Source organism: Anomaloglossus baeobatrachus, chromosome 6 (genome assembly GCF_048569485.1).
Source record: "Anomaloglossus baeobatrachus isolate aAnoBae1 chromosome 6, aAnoBae1.hap1, whole genome shotgun sequence".
NCBI lineage: Eukaryota > Metazoa > Chordata > Amphibia > Anura > Aromobatidae > Anomaloglossus > Anomaloglossus baeobatrachus.
The window spans coordinates 539,794,869-539,814,875 of NC_134358.1; the positions used below are offsets into that span (position 1 = coordinate 539,794,869).

The following is a 20,007-nucleotide window of genomic DNA, read 5'->3' on the forward strand; positions in this document are numbered from 1 at the left end:
CTATCTATCCCTCTATCTATCTATCCCTCTATCTCTCTATCTATCCATCCCTCTATCTATCCCTCTATCTATCTATCTATCTATCCCTCTATCTATCTATCTATCTATCTATCTATCTATCTATCTATCTATCTATCTATCTATCTATCTATCCCTCTATCTATCTATCTATCTATCTATCTATCTATCCCTCTATCTATCTATCTATCTATCTATCTATCTATCTATCTATCTATCCCTCTATCTATCTATCTATCTATCTATCTATCTATCTATCTATCTATCTATCCCTCTATCTATCTATCTATCTATCTATCCCTCTATCTATCTATCTATCTATCTATCTATCTATCTATCTATCTATCTATCTATCCCTCTATCTATCTATCTATCTATCTATCTATCCCTCTATCTATCTATCCCTCTATCTATCTATCCCTCTATCTATCTATCCCTCTATCTATCCCTCTATCTATCCCTCTATCTATCTATCCCTCTATCTATCTATCTATCTATCTATCTATCTATCCCTCTATCTATCCCTCTATCTATCTATCTATCTATCTATCCCTCTATCTATCTATCTATCTATCTATCTATCCCTCTATCTATCTATCCCTCTATCTATCCCTCTATCTATCTATCCCTCTATCTATCTATCCCTCTATCTATCTATCCCTCTATCTATCTATCCCTCTATCTATCTATCTATCCCTCTATCAAATCAAATCAAATCAAATCAAATAAGCTTTATTGGCAGGACCAAATACAAATTAGTTTTGCCAAAGCAAGTGTACATTAGGGGCTGGGGCTGTGGGGATGGTGGGTGGGGACTGTAGGAAGGATGGATGGGGCACATCCAGGGTGGGGACTGTGGGGGCACTTCTAGGAGGGGGGCTATGGAAGTCCATGGCTTATGATGGGGCATATCCAGGGTGGGGACTGTAGGAAGGATGGATGGGGCACATCCAGGGTGGGGACTGTGGGGGCACTTCTAGGAGGGGGGCTATGGAAGTCCATGGCTTATGATGGGGCATATCCAGGGTGGGGACTGTAGTAACGGTGGTTGGGGCATATCCAGGGTGGGGATTAGGGGGGCCACATCTGGGATGGGGGGCTATGGAAGTCCATGAATTATCATAGTTCTCTTTCTCGAAGTCTATGACATTCGCTCACATACCGCGCTGCTATCTCCACTGCGCTCTCTTCTTCCCCCAGCAGGATATATATTTTCTCTTCCTCCTTCATGGAGCTGAAATCCGGGAAGAGATGGGAGAGTCTCCTGAAGTGAGTGTCCCTCACTGCTGAGTACTTGGTGCAGTGTAGCAGGAAGTGGGTTTCATCCTCCAGGGCCTCCAGGTCACAGTGTTGGCACAGTCTGTCCTCCCTGGGCTTGTAGCTCTGCTTGTGTCGGCCGGATTCGATGGCTAGACTGTGGGCACTGAGTCTATATCGGCTCAGGGTCCTGCGGTCTCTGGGGTCCGGGAGTTTCTCCAGATATGGGGCCAGTCTGTAGTCTCTCTGTAGACTCTGGTACGTGGTTAGTTTCTGTGAGGTGTTGATGTCGGTCCTCCAGTCACTGACATACCTCTCCTGGCCCTCGTCTACCATCTTCCTGATTCCGGTTCTTGTCAGGCTGGTGTGATTGGTGATTTTGTCCAGTTGGGTTTGGGAGAGCTGTGCCAGGGGTCCTGGTTCATCTGGCCCACGTATATGTATCAGAGCTTTGTGGTGATGGGAGCTTGGATTGCTACTCTGTAGGTGAGCCTGAAATGATAGTGACCTCTTCAGAGCTGCTAGGTGTAGAGGGAATCTGCCCAGCTCAGCTCGACAGGCGCTGTTGGAGGTGCTTCGATGGACCTGGAGAAGGTGCTTACAGAATTCCAGGTGGAATATTTCTGTTGGGCTGGAATCCCACCTTGACCAATCTGGGTAAGTGTGAGGGCCCCAGACTTCGCTGCCGTACAGGAGGATTGGGACGATGATGGAATCGAAGATTTTTAGCCAGACCCTCACTGGTGGCTTCAGATGATACAATTTCCTTCGGATGGCATAAAAGGTTTTGCAGGCCTTGTTTTTCAGGGTCTCTATGGCTTGTTTAAAGCTCCCTGACTGGTGAATTTCCAGGCCCAAGTAGGTGTATTTGTCTGTTCCTGTTAGAGTGCAGCCGTTTAGGACAAATGAAGGATGCTGGTCAAATCTTCTTTTTCTTCTCTGGAACACCATGATGTTGGTTTTCTTTAGATTGATCGGTAGTGCCCATGTGGAGCTGAATTTCTCCAAGATTTGTAGGTTGTCTTGGAGACCTTTCTCGGTTGGTGACACCAGCAGTAGGTCATCTGCATAGAGCAAGAATTTCACCTGGGCGTCATGGAGTGTGAGACCTGGAGCAGGTGAAGATTCTAGAGCAGTAGCCAGCTCATTGATGTAAATATTGAAGAGCGTTGGACTTAGGCTGCAGCCCTGTCTGACTCCTCGGCTCTGCTGGAAATAAGCCGTTCTTCTACCGTTCACACTCACGCTGCAGAGGTTCTCGGTGTAGGAGCTTTTGATGACATCGTAGGTCTTTCCTCCTATTCCGCTTTCCAGCAGTTTCAAGAACAAGCCCGGGTGCCACACTGAGTCAAAGGCCTTTTTAAAGTCTACAAAGCAGGCGTATATCTTCCCATGCTTTGTATTGTGGACGTGGCTCTGAATGAGACTGTGCAGGGTGTAGATGTGGTCCGTGGTGCGGTGGTTTGGCACGAACCCTGCTTGGCTTTTGCTCAAGACATTGTGCTCGGTAAGGAAACTGATGATCCTTTTGTTTAGGATGCTGTTGAACAGTTTTCCCAAGTTACTGCTGACACATATGCCTCTGTAGTTGGCAGGGTCATACCTGTCCCCACTCTTGTGGATCGGTGTAATGAGTCCTTGGTTCCAGGTACGAGGGAAGTAACCAGCACTCAGCACAATGTTGAACAGTTTAACCATTGCAGCTTGAATTTCTGGTGGGCTGTACTTCAGCATCTCTGGGGGGATTCCATCCAGACCACTAGATTTTTTACACTTTATGGAAGTGATTTTCTCTGCAACTTCCTGTAATGTAATTGGTGTGTCCAGTGGGTTTTGGAAGTTTTTGATTTTCTCTTCCATTGCCTTTAGTTTTGATGTTATGTTTTCCTGCTCTTGGCTTAGTCCTTCTTTTGGGATGTCTTTGTAGAGGTCTCTGAAGTACTGGAGCCAGATGTTGCCATTTTGGATATGGGTGTCATTCTTTTTCTTGCTCTTTGTGTCCATGTGGTTCCATATTTCCCAGAAGGAGTTGTCTTGGAGGGCGTCTTGGAGTTGGCTAAGTTTGGTAGAGATGTAGCTCTGCTTCTTCCTCCTGAGGATGGTTTTGTACTGCCTTTGTATGGTGTCATAGGCTTCCCTCAGGTCTGGGTTGTTGGGGTCTCTGTGTTTATTGTTTGAGGCTGTTCTCAGGGTCTTTCGAACGGCTTTACACTCTTTGTCAAACCAACCATTGATCTGCTTTTCTTTTGGCCTCTTGTAGTTGACTTGTTTGAGGTCGGACAATTTGGCCATGGTGTGGAATATTTTGTTGAGGTCTTTTGCAGCTTGATTCACTCCTTCTGGGTTTGACTTGTACTTGTAGTTGTAGAAGTTGTGGAGCATCTCTTGTAATTCCGGTCTGTTGGGAGCCTCTTTATATTTTATTTCTGACGTCTTGGACCATTTATAGGATGGAGGTCGGTTGTAGAGGCTGCTCTGCTGTGGCTTTTGTGTGGATGGTTTCTCTGTAGATTTTATGTACAGGAGAAGTTGGCTGTGGTCTGACAGGTGCGTTTGTGGGGTGACTATGAAGGCGCTAATATTTGCCGGGTCCATATCTGTAATGGCGTAGTCTACTACACTCCTTCCTACATGGGAGTTTAGTGTATATCTTCCCAGTGAGTCTCCCTTTGTACGTCCATTAAGAATATGAAGACCTAAACTTTTACATAAGTTCAGGAGCTTTTTGCCACTTTTGTTGACTGCACTGTCATAGCTGTTTCTCTCTGAGTGTTCTGAGTCGTGACTGTCGTTCTCTGCCCCAAATATGTAGATGTTTCCATCTGTGGTCAGAAAGTCTTTTTCTCTCCCTGTTCTTGCATTGAGGTCTCCAAAGATGAGAACTTTGCCCAGGACCTGATAATGGGTGGCTTCTTCTTGTAAGATCTCAAAGCTGTCTGGATTGAAGTAGGGGGACTCTGGCGGTGGTATATAGGTGGTGCAGAGGTAGACATCGGACTGAGAGGTGAGGATGGAGCTGCTGATTCTGATCCATATGTGGCTGCCTCCTCTCTTCACTGGTGTGATGTACTGGTGGAGCTCTTCTTTATACCAGATCAGTATTCCTCCTGAGCAGCGGCCCTGTTTGATGTTTTTATTTTTAAGGGCAGGGACAGAGATTTCCCTGTATCCGATTGGCACCGGAGATTCGTTTTCAGCTCTGGTCCATGTTTCCAGGAGGATCTGAATGTCTATATTTTTCAGTCTTTGAATAAAGTCAGGGTCATTTGTTTTACATCCAAAGGCCGAGGTGCTCAGGCCTTGGATGTTCCAGCTGCTGATTGTGAATGAGGTCATTTTTTTTTTCTATATATACCTCATGTGTATATACCTTGTAATGAGTGCGGCTGTGTAAGACACTATCTATCTATCTATCTATCCCTCTATCTATCTATCTATCTATCTATCTATCTATATATCTATCTATCCCTCTATCTATCTATCTATCTATCTATCCCTCTATCTATCTATCTATCTATCTATCTATCTATCCCTCTATCTATCTATCTATCTATCCCTCTATCTATCTATCTATCTATCTATCCCTCTATCTATCTATCTATCCCTCTATCTATCTATCTATCTATCTATCTATCTATCTATCTATCTATCTATCTATCTATCTATCCCTCTATCTATCCCTCTATCCCTCTATCTATCCCTCTATCTATCTATCTATCTATCTATCTATCCCTCTATCTATCTATCTATCCCTCTATCTATCTATCTATCTATCTATCTATCTATCTATCTATATCTATCCCTCTATCTATCTATCTATCTATCTATCTATCTATCTATCCCTCTATCTATCTATCCCTCTATCTATCTATCTATCCCTCTATCTATCTATCTATCCCTCTATCTATCTATCTATCTATCTATCTATCTATCTATCTATCTATCTATCTATCTATCTATCTATCCCTCTATCTATCCCTCTATCTATCTATCTATCCCTCTATCTATCTATCTATCTATCCCTCTATCTATCTATCCCTCTATCCATTATCCCTCTATCTATCCTCTATCTATCTATCTATCTATCCTTCTGTCTCTCTCTAATGTTATCTGTCCATTCATTCTGCCCCATACTGTACTGGAAAAAGGGGGGAAAATGCAAGTGCGGTGAAATTGCAAAAAAAAAGTGCTATTCCACAATTATTATTTTTCTTGAGGGTGGGAGTGGAGTTTATTTACCATGTTCACTAGATGGTAACACTGACCTGGCATTATGGTCCCTAGGTCAGTACGAGTTCGTAGCTACCAAACATGTATAGGGGTTTTTTTTACTTGGTTGGTAAAAAAAAAATAAAAAAAATTGTAAAAAAAAAAAATAAATAATAATAATTCTCTTTTGGCGCCATTTTCCGAGACCTGTAGCATTCTAATTTTTCGGGATCTGTGCTCAGTGACGACTTATTTTTTGCGTCTTGAGCTGACGTTGTTAATTATACCATTTTTGGGTGGATGTGATGTTTTGATCGCCTGCTATTGCATTTTTTTGTACTTTTGCGGCGCCCAGAAAAATGTAATTCAGGCTTTTTGAGTTTTTTTTCATTACGCTGTTTACCGATCAGATTAATTTGCTTTATACATTGATAGATTGGGTATTTCTGAATGCAGCGATACCAAATATTTGTATTTTATTTTTATTATTTTTTTTTTATTTTTAATGGGGTAAACGGGGGTGATTTGAACTTTTGTGTTTTCTTTTTTATCTTTATATGTTTTGTTTTTTTTTACTTTTTAGAGTATTCAATAGTTTTTTTAGGTGACTTGAAGCTGTGATCATCCGATCGCTTGTGCTGTACAGAGCAGGGCATCAGTATCAGCCCCGCTCTGTACAGCAGGAATCACAGTCTCCTATGAATATCAGTCAGTCGGCGTTCACAGGAGGATCGCCATACAACCCATCGACGCCCTGTGATCATGTGACAGGGGCGCCATGGCCAGGATTAATGGCATGCTCCTTGTCAGCCGCCATCACAACCCCAAGTGAGCCCCAACATCGCAATGTGGAATCAGAAGGGGTTGGCCCAGTAGTGGACCATCCCTTTAAAGGGGTTGTTTGCTTTACTACTAATTAAAATCCCTTTTAGGGCATGTTATGGTAATAATTTGATTACCAGACTCCCCAAGGATCCGGATAACTCCTTTAAGAAAGGTCATCAATAACAGATTCGTCGAGGTCCAGCACCCACCACCGCCACTAATCAGTTGGTACCCGGTGCTGCTGCAGCGGGAAGATCACAATATTTGTAGCCGAAACACCACAGCGCCATACACTGTGTAGTGGCCGTACTCAGGTACTGCAGGCCAGCTCCGATTAAAGTAAATGTTATCTGAGCTGCAGAACCTGAGATTGCCAGCTAGACAGCGTATGGTGTTCTGGGTCTGTACTATGTTAACTTCCAGCAGCTTTGGTAACAGATGACCTGTAGAAATTAGGTTTTCCATCAAAGGATCACTCCAATCTTTTCAAACATAAAAGTAGATGGATCAGATCTCCCATATTCCCCTTCCTGAGAACAGCACAGGGTGAAGCGACGGACCCAAACCCTGGTGTGGTTTACTGTACTGTAATATGATTCAGTATTTTCATGTTAAAAGATGTTAGGTGTTGGAAAGACGCCAAAAAGAATCCTGTGGTTCCTGCTTCCACCACTCATAGAGAAAGCCTGTGAGTCCTGCTTCCTCCGCCCTCTCATAGAGAAAGCCTGTGAGTCCTGCTTCCTCCGCCCTCTCATAGAGAAAGCCTGGGAGTCCTGCTTCCTCCACCCATCCATAGAGAAAGCCTGTGAGTCCTGCTTCCTCCACCCATCCATAGAGAAAGCCTGTGAGTTCTGATTCCTCCCCCACTCATAGAGAAAGCCTGTAAGTCCTGATTCCTCTCCCACTCATAGAGAAAGCCTGTGAGTCCTGCTTCCTCCACCCATCCATAGAGAAAGCCTGTGAGTTCTGATTCCTCCCCCACTCATAGAGAAAGCCTGTAAGTCCTGCTTCCTCCACCCTCTCATAGAGAAAGCCTGTGAGTCCTGCTTCCTCCACCCTCTCATAGAGAAAGCCTGTGAGTCCTGCTTCCTCCACCCTCTCATAGAGAATGCCTGTGAGTCCTGCTTCCTCCACCCTCTCATAGAGAAAGCCTGTGAGTCCTGCTTCCTCCACCCATCCATAGAGAAAGCCTGTGAGTCCTGCTTCCCCCTCCCACTCATAGAGAAAGCCTGTGACTTCTGCTTCCTCCACCCTCTCATAGAGAAAGCCTGTGAGTCCTGCTTCCTCCGACCACTCATATAGAAAGCCTGTGAGTCCTGCTTCCTCCGCCAACTCATATAGAAAGCCTGTGAGTCCTGCTTCCTCCATCCACTCATATAGAAAGCCTGTGAGTCCTGCTTCCTCCACCCATTTATATAGAAAGCCTGTGAGTCCTGCTTCCTACACCCACTCATAGAGGAAGCCTGTGAGTCCTGCTTCCTCTGTCCACTCATATAGAAAGCCTGTGAGTCCTGCTTCCTCCACCCACTCATATAGAAAGCCTGTGAGTCCTGCTTCCTCCACCCACTCATAGAGGAAGCCTATGAGTCCTGCTTCCTCCGCCCACTCATAGAGAAAGCCCGTGAGTCCTGCTTCCTTCACCCACTCATAGAGAAAGCCTGTGAGTCCTGCTTCCTCCGCCCTCTCATAGAGAAAGCCTGTGAGTCCTGCTTCCTCCACCCATCCATAGAGAAAGCCTGTGAGTTCTGATTCCTCCCCCACTCATAGAGAAAGCCTGTAAGTCCTGATTCCTCTCCCACTCATAGAGAAAGCCTGTGAGTCCTGCTTCCTCCACCCATCCATAGAGAAAGCCTGTGAGTTCTGATTCCTCCCCCACTCATAGAGAAAGCCTGTGAGTCCTGCTTCCTCCGCCCTCTCATAGAGAAAGCCTGTGAGTCCTGCTTCCTCCACCCATCCATAGAGAAAGCCTGTGAGTTCTGATTCCTCCCCCACTCATAGAGAAAGCCTGTAAGTCCTGATTCCTCTCCCACTCATAGAGAAAGCCTGTGAGTCCTGCTTCCTCCACCCATCCATAGAGAAAGCCTGTGAGTTCTGATTCCTCCCCGACTCATAGAGAAAGCCTGTAAGTCCTGCTTCCTCCACCCTCTCATAGAGAAAGCCTGTGAGTCCTGCTTCCTCCACCCTCTCATAGAGAAAGCCTGTGAGTCCTGCTTCCTCCACCCTCTCATAGAGAATGCCTGTGAGTCCTGCTTCCTCCACCCTCTCATAGAGAAAGCCTGTGAGTCCTGCTTCCTCCACCCATCCATAGAGAAAGCCTGTGAGTCCTGCTTCCCCCTCCTACTCATAGAGAAAGCCTGTGACTTCTGCTTCCTCCACCCTCTCATAGAGAAAGCCTGTGAGTCCTGCTTCCTCCGCCCACTCATATAGAAAGCCTGTGAGTCCTGCTTCCTCCGCCAACTCATATAGAAAGCCTGTGAGTCCTGCTTCCTCCATCCACTCATATAGAAAGCCTGTGAGTCCTGCTTCCTCCACCCATTTATATAGAAAGCCTGTGAGTCCTGCTTCCTACACCCACTCATAGAGGAAGCCTGTGAGTCCTGCTTCCTCTGTCCACTCATATAGAAAGCCTGTGAGTCCTGCTTCCTCCACCCACTCATATAGAAAGCCTGTGAGTCCTGCTTCCTCCACCCACTCATAGAGGAAGCCTATGAGTCCTGCTTCCTCCGCCCACTCATAGAGAAAGCCCGTGAGTCCTGCTTCCTTCACCCACTCATAGAGAAAGCCTGTGAGTCCTGCTTCCTCCGCCCTCTCATAGAGAAAGCCTGTGAGTCCTGCTTCCTCCACCCATCCATAGAGAAAGCCTGTGAGTTCTGATTCCTCCCCCACTCATAGAGAAAGCCTGTAAGTCCTGATTCCTCTCCCACTCATAGAGAAAGCCTGTGAGTCCTGCTTCCTCCACCCATCCATAGAGAAAGCCTGTGAGTCCTGCTTCCTCCACCCATCCATAGAGAAAGCCTGTGAGTTCTGATTCCTCCCCCACTCATAGAGAAAGCCTGTGAGTCCTGCTTCCTCCGCCCTCTCATAGAGAAAGCCTGTGAGTCCTGCTTCCTCCACCCATCCATAGAGAAAGCCTGTGAGTTCTGATTCCTCCCCCACTCATAGAGAAAGCCTGTAAGTCCTGATTCCTCTCCCACTCATAGAGAAAGCCTGTGAGTCCTGCTTCCTCCACCCATCCATAGAGAAAGCCTGTGAGTTCTGATTCCTCCCCGACTCATAGAGAAAGCCTGTAAGTCCTGCTTCCTCCACCCTCTCATAGAGAAAGCCTGTGAGTCCTGCTTCCTCCACCCTCTCATAGAGAAAGCCTGTGAGTCCTGCTTCCTCCACCCTCTCATAGAGAATGCCTGTGAGTCCTGCTTCCTCCACCCTCTCATAGAGAAAGCCTGTGAGTCCTGCTTCCTCCACCCATCCATAGAGAAAGCCTGTGAGTCCTGCTTCCCCCTCCTACTCATAGAGAAAGCCTGTGACTTCTGCTTCCTCCACCCTCTCATAGAGAAAGCCTGTGAGTCCTGCTTCCTCCGCCCACTCATATAGAAAGCCTGTGAGTCCTGCTTCCTCCGCCAACTCATATAGAAAGCCTGTGAGTCCTGCTTCCTCCATCCACTCATATAGAAAGCCTGTGAGTCCTGCTTCCTCCACCCATTTATATAGAAAGCCTGTGAGTCCTGCTTCCTACACCCACTCATAGAGGAAGCCTGTGAGTCCTGCTTCCTCTGTCCACTCATATAGAAAGCCTGTGAGTCCTGCTTCCTCCACCCACTCATATAGAAAGCCTGTGAGTCCTGCTTCCTCCACCCACTCATAGAGGAAGCCTATGAGTCCTGCTTCCTCCGCCCACTCATAGAGAAAGCCCGTGAGTCCTGCTTCCTCCAAATATCATAGAGAAAGCCTGTGAGTCCTGATTCCTCCGCCCACTCAAAGAGAAAGCCTGTGAGTCCTGTTTCCTCCACCCACTCATAGAGAAAGCTTGTGAGTCCTGCTTCCTTCACCCACTCATAGAGAAAGCCTGTGAGTCCTGCTTCCTCCACCCACTCATAGAAAAAGCCTGTGAGTCCTGCTTCCCCCACCCACTCATAGAAAAAGCCTGTGAGTCCTGCTTCCTCCACCCACTCATAGAAAAAGCCTGTGAATCCTGCTTCATCTACCCACTCATTGAGGAAGCCTGTGAGTCCTGCTTCTCCATCACTCATAGAGAAAGCCTGTGACTCCTGCTTCTCCATCACTCATAGAAAAAGCCTGTGACTCCTGCTTCTCCATCACTCATAGAAAAAGCCTGTGACTCCTGCTTCTCCATCACTCATAGAAAAAGCCTGTGAGTCCTGCTTCATTCGCCCACTCATAGAGGAAGCCTGTGAGTCCTGCTTCCTCCACCCACTGATAGAAAAAAGCCTGTGAGTCCTGTTTCTTCCACCCACTCATAGAGAAATCCTGTGAGCCCTGCTTCCTCCACCCACTCATAGAGGAAGCCTGTGAGTCTTGCTTCCGCCACCCTCTCATAGAGAAAGCCTGTGAGTCCTGCTTCCTCCGCCCTCTCGTAGAGAAAGCCTGTGAGTCCTGCTTCCTCCACCCATCCATAGAGAAAGCCTGTGAGTCCTGCTTCCCCCTCCCACTCATAGAGAAAGCCTGTGACTTCTGCTTCCTCCACCCTCTCAGAGAGAAAGCCTGTGAGTCCTGCTTCCTCCGCCCTCTCGTAGAGAAAGCCTGTGAGTCCTGCTTCCTCCACCCACTCATAGATTAAGCCTGTGAGTCCTGCTTCTCCATCACTCATAGAGAAAGCCTGTGAGTCCTGCTTCCTCCATCCTCTCGTAGAGAAAGCCTGTGAGTCCTGCTTCCTCCACCTTCTCATGGAGAAAGCCTGTGAGTCCTGCTTCCTCCATCCTCTCGTAGAGAAAGCCTGTGGTCCTTCTTCTCCATCACTCATAGAGAATGCCTTTGTTGCCAGATATTGCTGTTCAGATATATATTTTTGTTTCTTTTCAGTTGTGAACACATACGAGTCATCTTCTGAATGATGGAATCCATCACCATGATGGGAAGTCCTAAGAATGTGAACGAGTCCTTCTTACCAAACGGAACAAATTGCATAAAAGAAGAGAAAACCACCATAGGGATACTGGGAAGTGGAGATTTTGCTAAATCACTGACCATACGACTTATAAGATGCGGCTATCACGTGGTGATCGGAAGCCGAGAACCCAAGTGCGCTGCCGACTTCTTCCCACACGTGGTGGACGTGACCCACCATGAAGATGCCATTCTGAAAGCAAACATTATATTTGTAGCAATACACAGAGAACATTACTCGTCCTTGTGGGACCTGAAGCATTTGCTCTCTGGAAAGATCTTGGTGGACGTTAGCAATAACATGAGAGCGGATCAGTACCCGGAATCCAATGCCGAATATTTATCATCGCTCTTCCCAGACTGCTACGTGGTCAAAGGATTCAACGTGGTCTCGGCCTGGGCGTTGCAGTTAGGACCGAAAGATGCCAGCAGCCAAGTAAGTTATATGCCTCCTTCTTTTGATGGCAGGTCAGATCCATGGCTGGTAAAAGACTTTGATGTATTCATAGTTGTGATGACATCATTGCCTGTGTCATCGAAAAGCAGATGTCATCTCTCTAAATATCTTTCAGCGTTTTTCACACATTGAAATGAATGGGAAAAAACGGAAGGGGTCCGGCGGCTTGGACCCGCTCTAATCGTCAGAACGGGGAATAACTTTCCCCCTTAGAATAGCATTGCACTTCCCTGACCGCCGCTCCATTCATTCCTTATGTGACTAATGGAAAACAAGCAAGACTAGTTTACGAGATGGGCAAATAAAATAACATAAATACCGTATTTTTTGAATTATAAAACACACTTTTTTCCCCAAAAAAGTTTGAGGAAAATGGGGGTGCGTGTTGTAAAGCAAATGTAGCTTACCAAGGAAAAGGAAGGGGGACACAGGGGTGGTGTCACAGTAAGCCAGCAGCGGCACGAGTGGGACGGAGCGGCGGGATATGGGCTGGAAGGAGGTGATGTCACGGCGGCAAGAGGCAGATGCCATTGATCTCCTGGTGGCGGGTGCGATGGACTTCAGGAAGCGGCGCATGCGCAGATTGAGATCTCAGCTCTCCATAAGACTACAAGACGAACCCCCCATTTTAACATTACAAATTATTTTTATTCCTATTCTCTTCTTCTAAAATAGGGGTGCATCATATAGTCCGGTGCATTCTATAATGCAAAAAATACAATAAATATATATATATATATATATATATATATATACTGTGTGTATGTATATATATATATATATATACTAGAAGGTGGCCCGATTCTACGCATCGGGTATTCTAGAATTTACGTATTGTGTAGTTCATGTATGATTTTTGTTATATATATATATATATATAGATGTTGTTGTGTGTAGTTACCAAGTGTTTGTGTAGGGGCTGTACATGTTCTGGGTGTTGTCTGGGTGTGACGGGGGGTGAGAGCGGTGTTGTATGTGTGTTGCGTGTGTTGCGTTGTTTGTGGAGCGCTGTGTGTCTGTAGCGTTGTGTGTGTGTTGCGCGGTTTGTGTGTGTGTGGTGTGTTTTGGGGGGAGGTATGTTTTGTGCAATGTGTGTGTTGTGCGGTATGTGCGTATATTTGTGTGTGCCGCGGTGTTTGTGTGTTGGGTGTTGTGTGTGTGCAGCGTTGTCTGTGTGTGTGGGTGTCTGTGTAGGGCAGTTGTTTGTGGTTCCCAGTGTGTGTGTGTGTGGTGTGTTGTGCAGTGCGCGCGCGTGTGTGTGTGTGTGTGTGTGTTGGGGGGAGGTGCGCACTCCCAAACGTGCTCCATCCCCCATGCAGCGCACTCCCCATCGTGCTCCATCCCCCATGCAGCGCACTCCCCATCGTGCTCCATCCCCTATGCTGCGCACCCCCCATCGTGCTCCATCTCCCATGCTGCGCACTCCCAAACGTGCTCCATCCGCCATGCTGCGCACTCCCAAACGTGCTCCATCCGCCATGCTGCGCACTCCCAAACGTGCTCCATCCGCCATACTCCGCACTCCCCATCGTGCTCCATCCCCGATGCTGTGCACCCCCCCATCATGCTCCATCCCCGATGCTGCGCACCCCCCCATCGTGCTCCATCCCCCATGCTGCACCAGCATCAGCCTCTCTGCCCCCAGCATCAGCTTCTCTGCCCCCAGCATCAGCCTCTCTCCTCCCAGCATCAGCCTCTCTCCTCCCAGCATCAGCCTCTCTCATCCTAGCATCAGCCTCTCTCCTCCCAGCATCAGCCTCTCCTCTCTGTCCCCAGCATCAGCCTCTCTCCTCCCAGCCTTCCCCAGCATCAGCCTCTCTCTTCCCAGCCTCCCTCCTCCCACCCTCCCCCAGCATCAGCCTCCCTCTCCCAGCCTCCCCCAGCATCAGCCTCCCCCAGCATCAGCCTCTCTTCTCTCAGCCTACCTCTCCCAGCCTCCCTCCTCCCAGCCTCCCTCAGCATCAGCCTCCCTCTCCCAGCCTCCCCAAGCATCAGCCTCCACCAGCATCAGCCTCTCTCCTTCCAGCCTCCCCCAGCATCAGCCTCCGCCAGCATCAGCCTCTCTCCTTCCAGCCTCCTCCAGCATCAGCCTCCCTCTCCCAGCCTTCCCCAGGATCAGCCTCTCTCCTCCCAGCCTCCGTCCTCCCAGCCTTCCCCAGCATCAGCTTTCCCCTCCCAGCCTCCCTCAGCATCAGCCTTCCCCAGCATCAGCCTCTCTCCTCCCAGCCTCAGCCTCTCTCCTTCCAGCCTCCCCCAGCATCAGCCTCTCTCCTTCCAGCCTCCCTCAGCATCAGCCTCCCCTTCCCAGCCTTCCCCAGGATCAGCCTCTCTCCTCCCAGCCTCCTTCCTCCCAGCCTCCCCCTCCCAGCCTCCCTCAGCATCAGCCTTCCGCTCCCAGTCTCCCCCAGCATCAGCCTCCCCAAGCATCAGCCTCCACCAGCATCAGCCTCTCTCCTTCCAGCCTCCCCCAGCATCAGCCTCTCTCCTTCCAGCCTCCCTCAGCATCAGCCTCCCGTTCCCAGCCTTCCCCAGGATCAGCCTCTCTCCTCCCAGCCTCCTTCCTCCCAGCCTCCCCCTCCCAGCCTCCCTCAGCATCAGCCTTCCCCTCCCAGTCTCCCCCAGCATTAGCCTCCCCAAGCATCAGCCTCCACCAGCATCAGCCTCTCTCCTTCCAGCCTCCCCCAGCATCAGCCTCCCCAAGCATCAGCCTCCACCAGCATCAGCCTCCCTCGTCCCAGCCTCCCCCAGCATCAGCCTCCCCCTCCCAGCCTCCCCCAGCATCAGCCTCTCTCCTCCCAGCATCAGCCTCTCTCATCCCAGCATCAGCCTCTCTCCTCCCAGCATCAGCTAAAAATCACAGACTCCTTTGCCAACATGGCAGTAATAAGGGACTTTAGCAGCCCACCCATTAGCACCCTGCGTTTGTGTCACATTGAGGCCAATGGACCGTGTGGATAATGAGTGTTTTGTTGCTTTCCTCGTAGGTCTATATCTGCAGCAATAATGTTCAGGCTCGGCATCACGTCATCGAGCTCGCCCGCCAGATGAATTTTATCCCAATTGACATGGGGACCTTATCGTCATCCAGAGAGATCGAGAACCTGCCTCTGCGCCTCTTCACTCCATGGAAGGGCCCCGTGGTGATCGCCATCAGCCTGGCCACTTTCTTCTTCGTATATTCTTTCATTCGAGACATTATTCATCCGTACTTCAAAAATCAGCAAAGCGACTTCTACAAGATCCCCATCGAGATCGTCAACAAGACTTTACCCGTGGTTGCCATCACCTTGCTGTCGTTGGTATACTTGGCCGGACTCCTGGCAGCCGCTCACCAGCTGTATTATGGCACAAAATATAGACGATTTCCCACCTGGCTAGAAAACTGGCTCCAGTGTAGAAAACAGCTGGGTCTGCTCAGCTTCTTCTTCGCGGTGGTACATGTTGTATACAGCATGTGTTTACCCATGAGGAGGTCGGAGCGATACTCGTTTCTCAATGCTGCTTACCAGCAGGTAAGGTGGTGATGCCAGGCATCTGCACACGTGTCAGGGACACATATTGGTTTTACTGAGATTGGAATGGATCCCAGCAGGAGGTAGAAGGAACATGTCCCTTAGGTTTTCCTTCTGGGATCTATTCCAATATCAGGTAGAAAAATACAAAAGGAAACTGGGTACACGCAGCCTTGAGGGTTATATTGACATCCAAAGGGGATTTTTGAGTTGAGAGTATTCCTAAAACACGGTGATTGGGATTCAGACACTTGGACGCCCATCGATCATGAGAAGCAAGTGTCTACAGCTTCTACAATCGTCTCACGTACATGCCCACATTAGTATAATGGTGCCTTCCATAATGGAGCCACAACATTCATGGAAGTAAACTCGGGACTACAGAACAGGAGAAGGACTTGGGTATTCGCATTACAAATAAGCTGAGCAGCAGCACTCAATGTCAGGCAGCAGCTGCTAAAGCAAACAAGATTTTAGGGTGTATAAAAAGAGAGATTAGATCCTGTGATCCCAACGTATTGTTACCCCTCTATAAATCACTTGTAAGGCCACATCTGGAATATGGGATCCAGTTTTGGACTCCACATTTTAAAAAGGATATCAGAAGTTCAAAGGCAGCAACTAGACTATTATAAGGAATGGAGGCCGCCCGTATGATGAGAGGTTGGAAAAGTTGGATTTGTTTAGCTTAGAAAAAAGACGTCTCAGAGGAGATCTCATTTATATGTATAAATACATGTGTGGTCAATATAAAGGACTGGCACATGACTTATTCCTTCCAAAGACAATACTAAGGACCAGGGGGCACTCACTGCGAGTGGAAGGAAGAAGATTCCTGCAGCTAAATAGGAAAGGGTTCTTTACAGTTAGAGCAGTCAGATTGTGCAATGCCGACCACAAGAGGTAGTAATGGCAGATACTATAACAGCTTTTATATCAGGGCTGGATGATTTCCTCAGTACACAACATTGTTGGTTATAAATGACTTAGTGACCAAATGTAGAACTGGTGGAGGAAGGTTGAACTAGATGGACCTAGGGCTTTTTCAACCTAAGTAACTATGTAACTATGTAACTATGTAATTTAACAACAGACCAAGAAGTTGTGTTTGCAGAACATTTTGGCCAAGGAATCTCTGCAGAATCTATTCTAATGGATGATTACAGGACATGTGAAATCAGCCTTATTCTGCATATTTTGATCTTGGATTAAGCCTTCATTCACATGTCTATATAACACATCCTACTGCTGTCTATTTCTTTCTTGGACAGCAAATGACTCATAGAGTTTCATTGATCCATACGGGAGATAAGGCCGGAGAAACCACATCATACTCCATTCAGCATTGATCCATATGGGAGATAAGGCCAGAGAAACCACATCATACTCCATTCAGCATTGATCCATATGGGAGATAAGGGCGGAGAAACCACATCATATTCCATTCAGCATTGATCCATATGGGAGATAAGGCCGGAGAAACCACATCATACTCCATTCAGCATTGATCCATATGGGAGATAAGGCCGGAGAAACCACATCATACTCCATTCAGCATTGATCCATATGGGAGATAAGGGCGGAGAAACCACATCATACTCCATTCAGCATTGATCCATACGGGAGATAAGCCCAAAGGAACCACATCATACTCCATTCAGCATTGATCCATATGGGAGATAAGGATGGAGGAACCACATCATACTCCATTCAGCATTGATCCATATGGGAGATAAGGATGGAGGAACCACATCATACTCCATTCAGCATTGATCCATATGGGAGATAAGGGTGGAGAAACCACATCATACTCCATTCAGCATTGATCCATATGGGAGATAAGCCCAGATAAACCATATCATACTCCATTCAGCATTGATCCATATGGGAGATAAGCCCAGATAAACCATATCATACTCCATTCAGCATTGATCCATATGGGAGATAAGCCCAGATAAACCATATCATACTCCATTCAGCATTGATCCATATGGGAGATAAGCCCGGAGGAACCACATCATACTCCATTCAGCATTTAAAATATGCAGCATAAATGGATTTGCCAGTCACGCTGCACTGGAATTTTTTTGGGCAGTGGATGAGATTTCATAACATCTTATGTTCAATGCTGCTACTTTTAATATATTGTCCACATTTTCCAAAATCTGGGCCAAAAATCCCCCACGTGTCTGCCCTGTGTGCTCATATTCCTAAGCTCCATGGCATGAGCTGCTTTATTGTCTGGCCGTCCATGGTGGCACCAGACATGTACACGAGGCAAGGACCACTGTCTGGATGCCATATACAATACAATTCATTTCTATAGATTATTTATCTTTCATCGTGTGTTTCTCATCCCAATCTTAGGTGCACGGTAACGTGGGGAACTCCTGGAATGAAGAAGAAGTGTGGAGAGTGGAAATGTATATCTCCTTTGGAATAATGAGCCTCGGACTCCTCTCCTTGCTGGCGGTCACCTCTATCCCATCTGTCAACAGTGCCTTAAACTGGCGGGAATTCAGCTTCATTCAGGTACTAATATAAGGGTGGAAGAAGCCTACATTATAGGATGTGTTTTCTCCAGGTTTGCTAAAGTGTGAAATCCACACTGAAAATCTGCAACCTAATTTGATATTGTGCAGTGTTAAATTGGAATTCAAGGTCAATTTCCGTTGCAAATTTTTATTCTGCAACTCCCAACGAAAAATGTGCTGAGAGCAAACACATCCGACCTCTGTGAGTATGGACCAACATGTTAAAAAATGGCACCTAGCAATTACATAAATGAGAATGAGAATTCTGATTCTCTATGATATAAACACCTGGATCTGCACCAAGAATTGACCCACATACGGTGTACTGTGTCATGGCTGTGTCTGACCGTACAGGGACATGGTCTGATCATTCCACAGCTCTTGGACCAGGGAGAACGCAAAAGAGTATAAAGACATTACAGTAGGGGTTTATAGCTGATTCTTTTTGTGAGGTAAAACATTTCCCTGTCTATTTTTATAAAAATGTTCCTGTGCTGAGATAATTTTATATCTGTGCCCCTGCTATGTACTGTGTTATGGCCGTGTTTTACCATACAGGGACATGGTCTGATCGTGCCACATCTCCTGGGCCAGGGAGGACACAAAAGAGAGTAAAGACTTTACAGTAGAGGATAATAATAATAATAATAATAATAATAATAACTCTAGGATAACTCTATCACTCTAGGATAATAGCTGATTCTTTTTGTGATGTAAAACATTTTTGAAATCATATTCCTGTGCTGAGATAATCTTCTACATGTGTTCCTGCTATGTCCTGTGTAATGGCCGTGTCTGACCGTACAGGGACATAGTCTGATCATATCACATCTCCTGGGTCAGGGATTACACAAACGAGCATTAAGACTTTACAGTAGGGGATAATAGCTGATTGTATTTGTGATGTCAAACATTTTTTTAAAATATTCCTGTGCTGAGATAATCTACATGTGTTCCTGCTGTGTACTGTGTAATGGCTGTGTTTGACCGTACAGGGACATGGTCTTATTATAACTATAACATAGCTCCTTGGCAGGGGATGAAGTAAAAAAAAAAAGTAAAGATATTACAGCATGGGATCATAGCTGATTCTTTTTGTGAGGTAAAAGATTTTCCTGCCTGTTTATTAAAAAATGTTTTACTTCACAGAAAGAATTGTGATCCCATGCTGTAATATCTGTATACTTTACTACTTCCTCCCCAGCCCAGAAGCTGTGGTATGATCAGACCATGCCCCTGTACGGTCAGACACGGCCATTACACAGTACACAGCAGGGACACATATATAAGATTATCTCAGCACAGGAACATTTTTTTTAAATCACATCCAATTGTTGAACTTATTAATTTTTGAAGATCGATTGATTAAAATGAACTTTGTGAGAGAACCCATTTATATCCAGATTTCCGATCATTTTTTGTGTATGTCTCGATCATTGGCTTTCTAAATCCTTAGATCAACACATTCCTTTCCCTTGGCATGGCTCCTGTTTACTGCAATGTTTGCATGTCACTTTCCAGCTTCCTTTATTGCACAGGTCTTAAATTCCTGATTTAGGAAATAAACAAATAAGAGGAAACTGTGAGCAAAACCCGTTTGGTAAAGAATATAAAAATTAGCATATGGGCCGCACTAGATAAAAAGGGCCTCTCTCTGGATTTAAGGCCCCTTTCACACGTCAGTGATTCTGGTACGTTTGTGCTTTTTTTTAAACGTACCAGAATCACTGACATACGCAGACCCATTATAATGAATGGGTCTGCTCACACATTAGTGATTTTTCACTGCACGTGTCTCCGTGCGGCGTACCCGCGTGTGCGTGATTTCCGCACGGAGACATGTCCATTTTTTTCTGGCATCACTGATATCCCACGGACCACGCAGTGGTGTGGTCCGTGAAACACGTGCCAGAAAAAACGTGCATTTAAAATAATAAACATTTTAACTCACCCGGCGTCCAGCGATGTCCTCTGCAGCCCGTGCAGCCTGCTGCTTCTAAGCCGGCTGATTACTGTCGCGCATCTTAATGATGCACGACACAGCCGACCCGGAAGCAGCTGCTGCAGGGGTCAC

The 20,007-nt window shown here is 46.8% G+C and overlaps 1 protein-coding gene across 4 annotated transcripts in view; it reads left to right on the plus strand.

Annotated features, from left to right (window-relative positions):
* Window positions 1-20,007, plus strand: part of STEAP2 (STEAP2 metalloreductase) — a 30,457-nt gene that overhangs the window by 4,529 nt on the left and 5,921 nt on the right. For 3 of the 4 annotated variants that reach the window (XM_075316828.1, XM_075316830.1, XM_075316829.1), the window contains exons 2-4: window positions 11,347-11,866; window positions 14,872-15,399; window positions 17,767-17,931. In XM_075316828.1, coding sequence (XP_075172943.1) covers window positions 11,375-11,866; window positions 14,872-15,399; window positions 17,767-17,931 — 1,185 coding nt within the window. In that variant the 5' untranslated portion in view covers window positions 11,347-11,374. Of the gene's footprint in view, window positions 1-11,346; window positions 11,867-14,871; window positions 15,400-17,766; window positions 17,944-20,007 lie in introns of those variants that run through there. The other variant, XM_075316831.1, reaches the window with a different exon arrangement.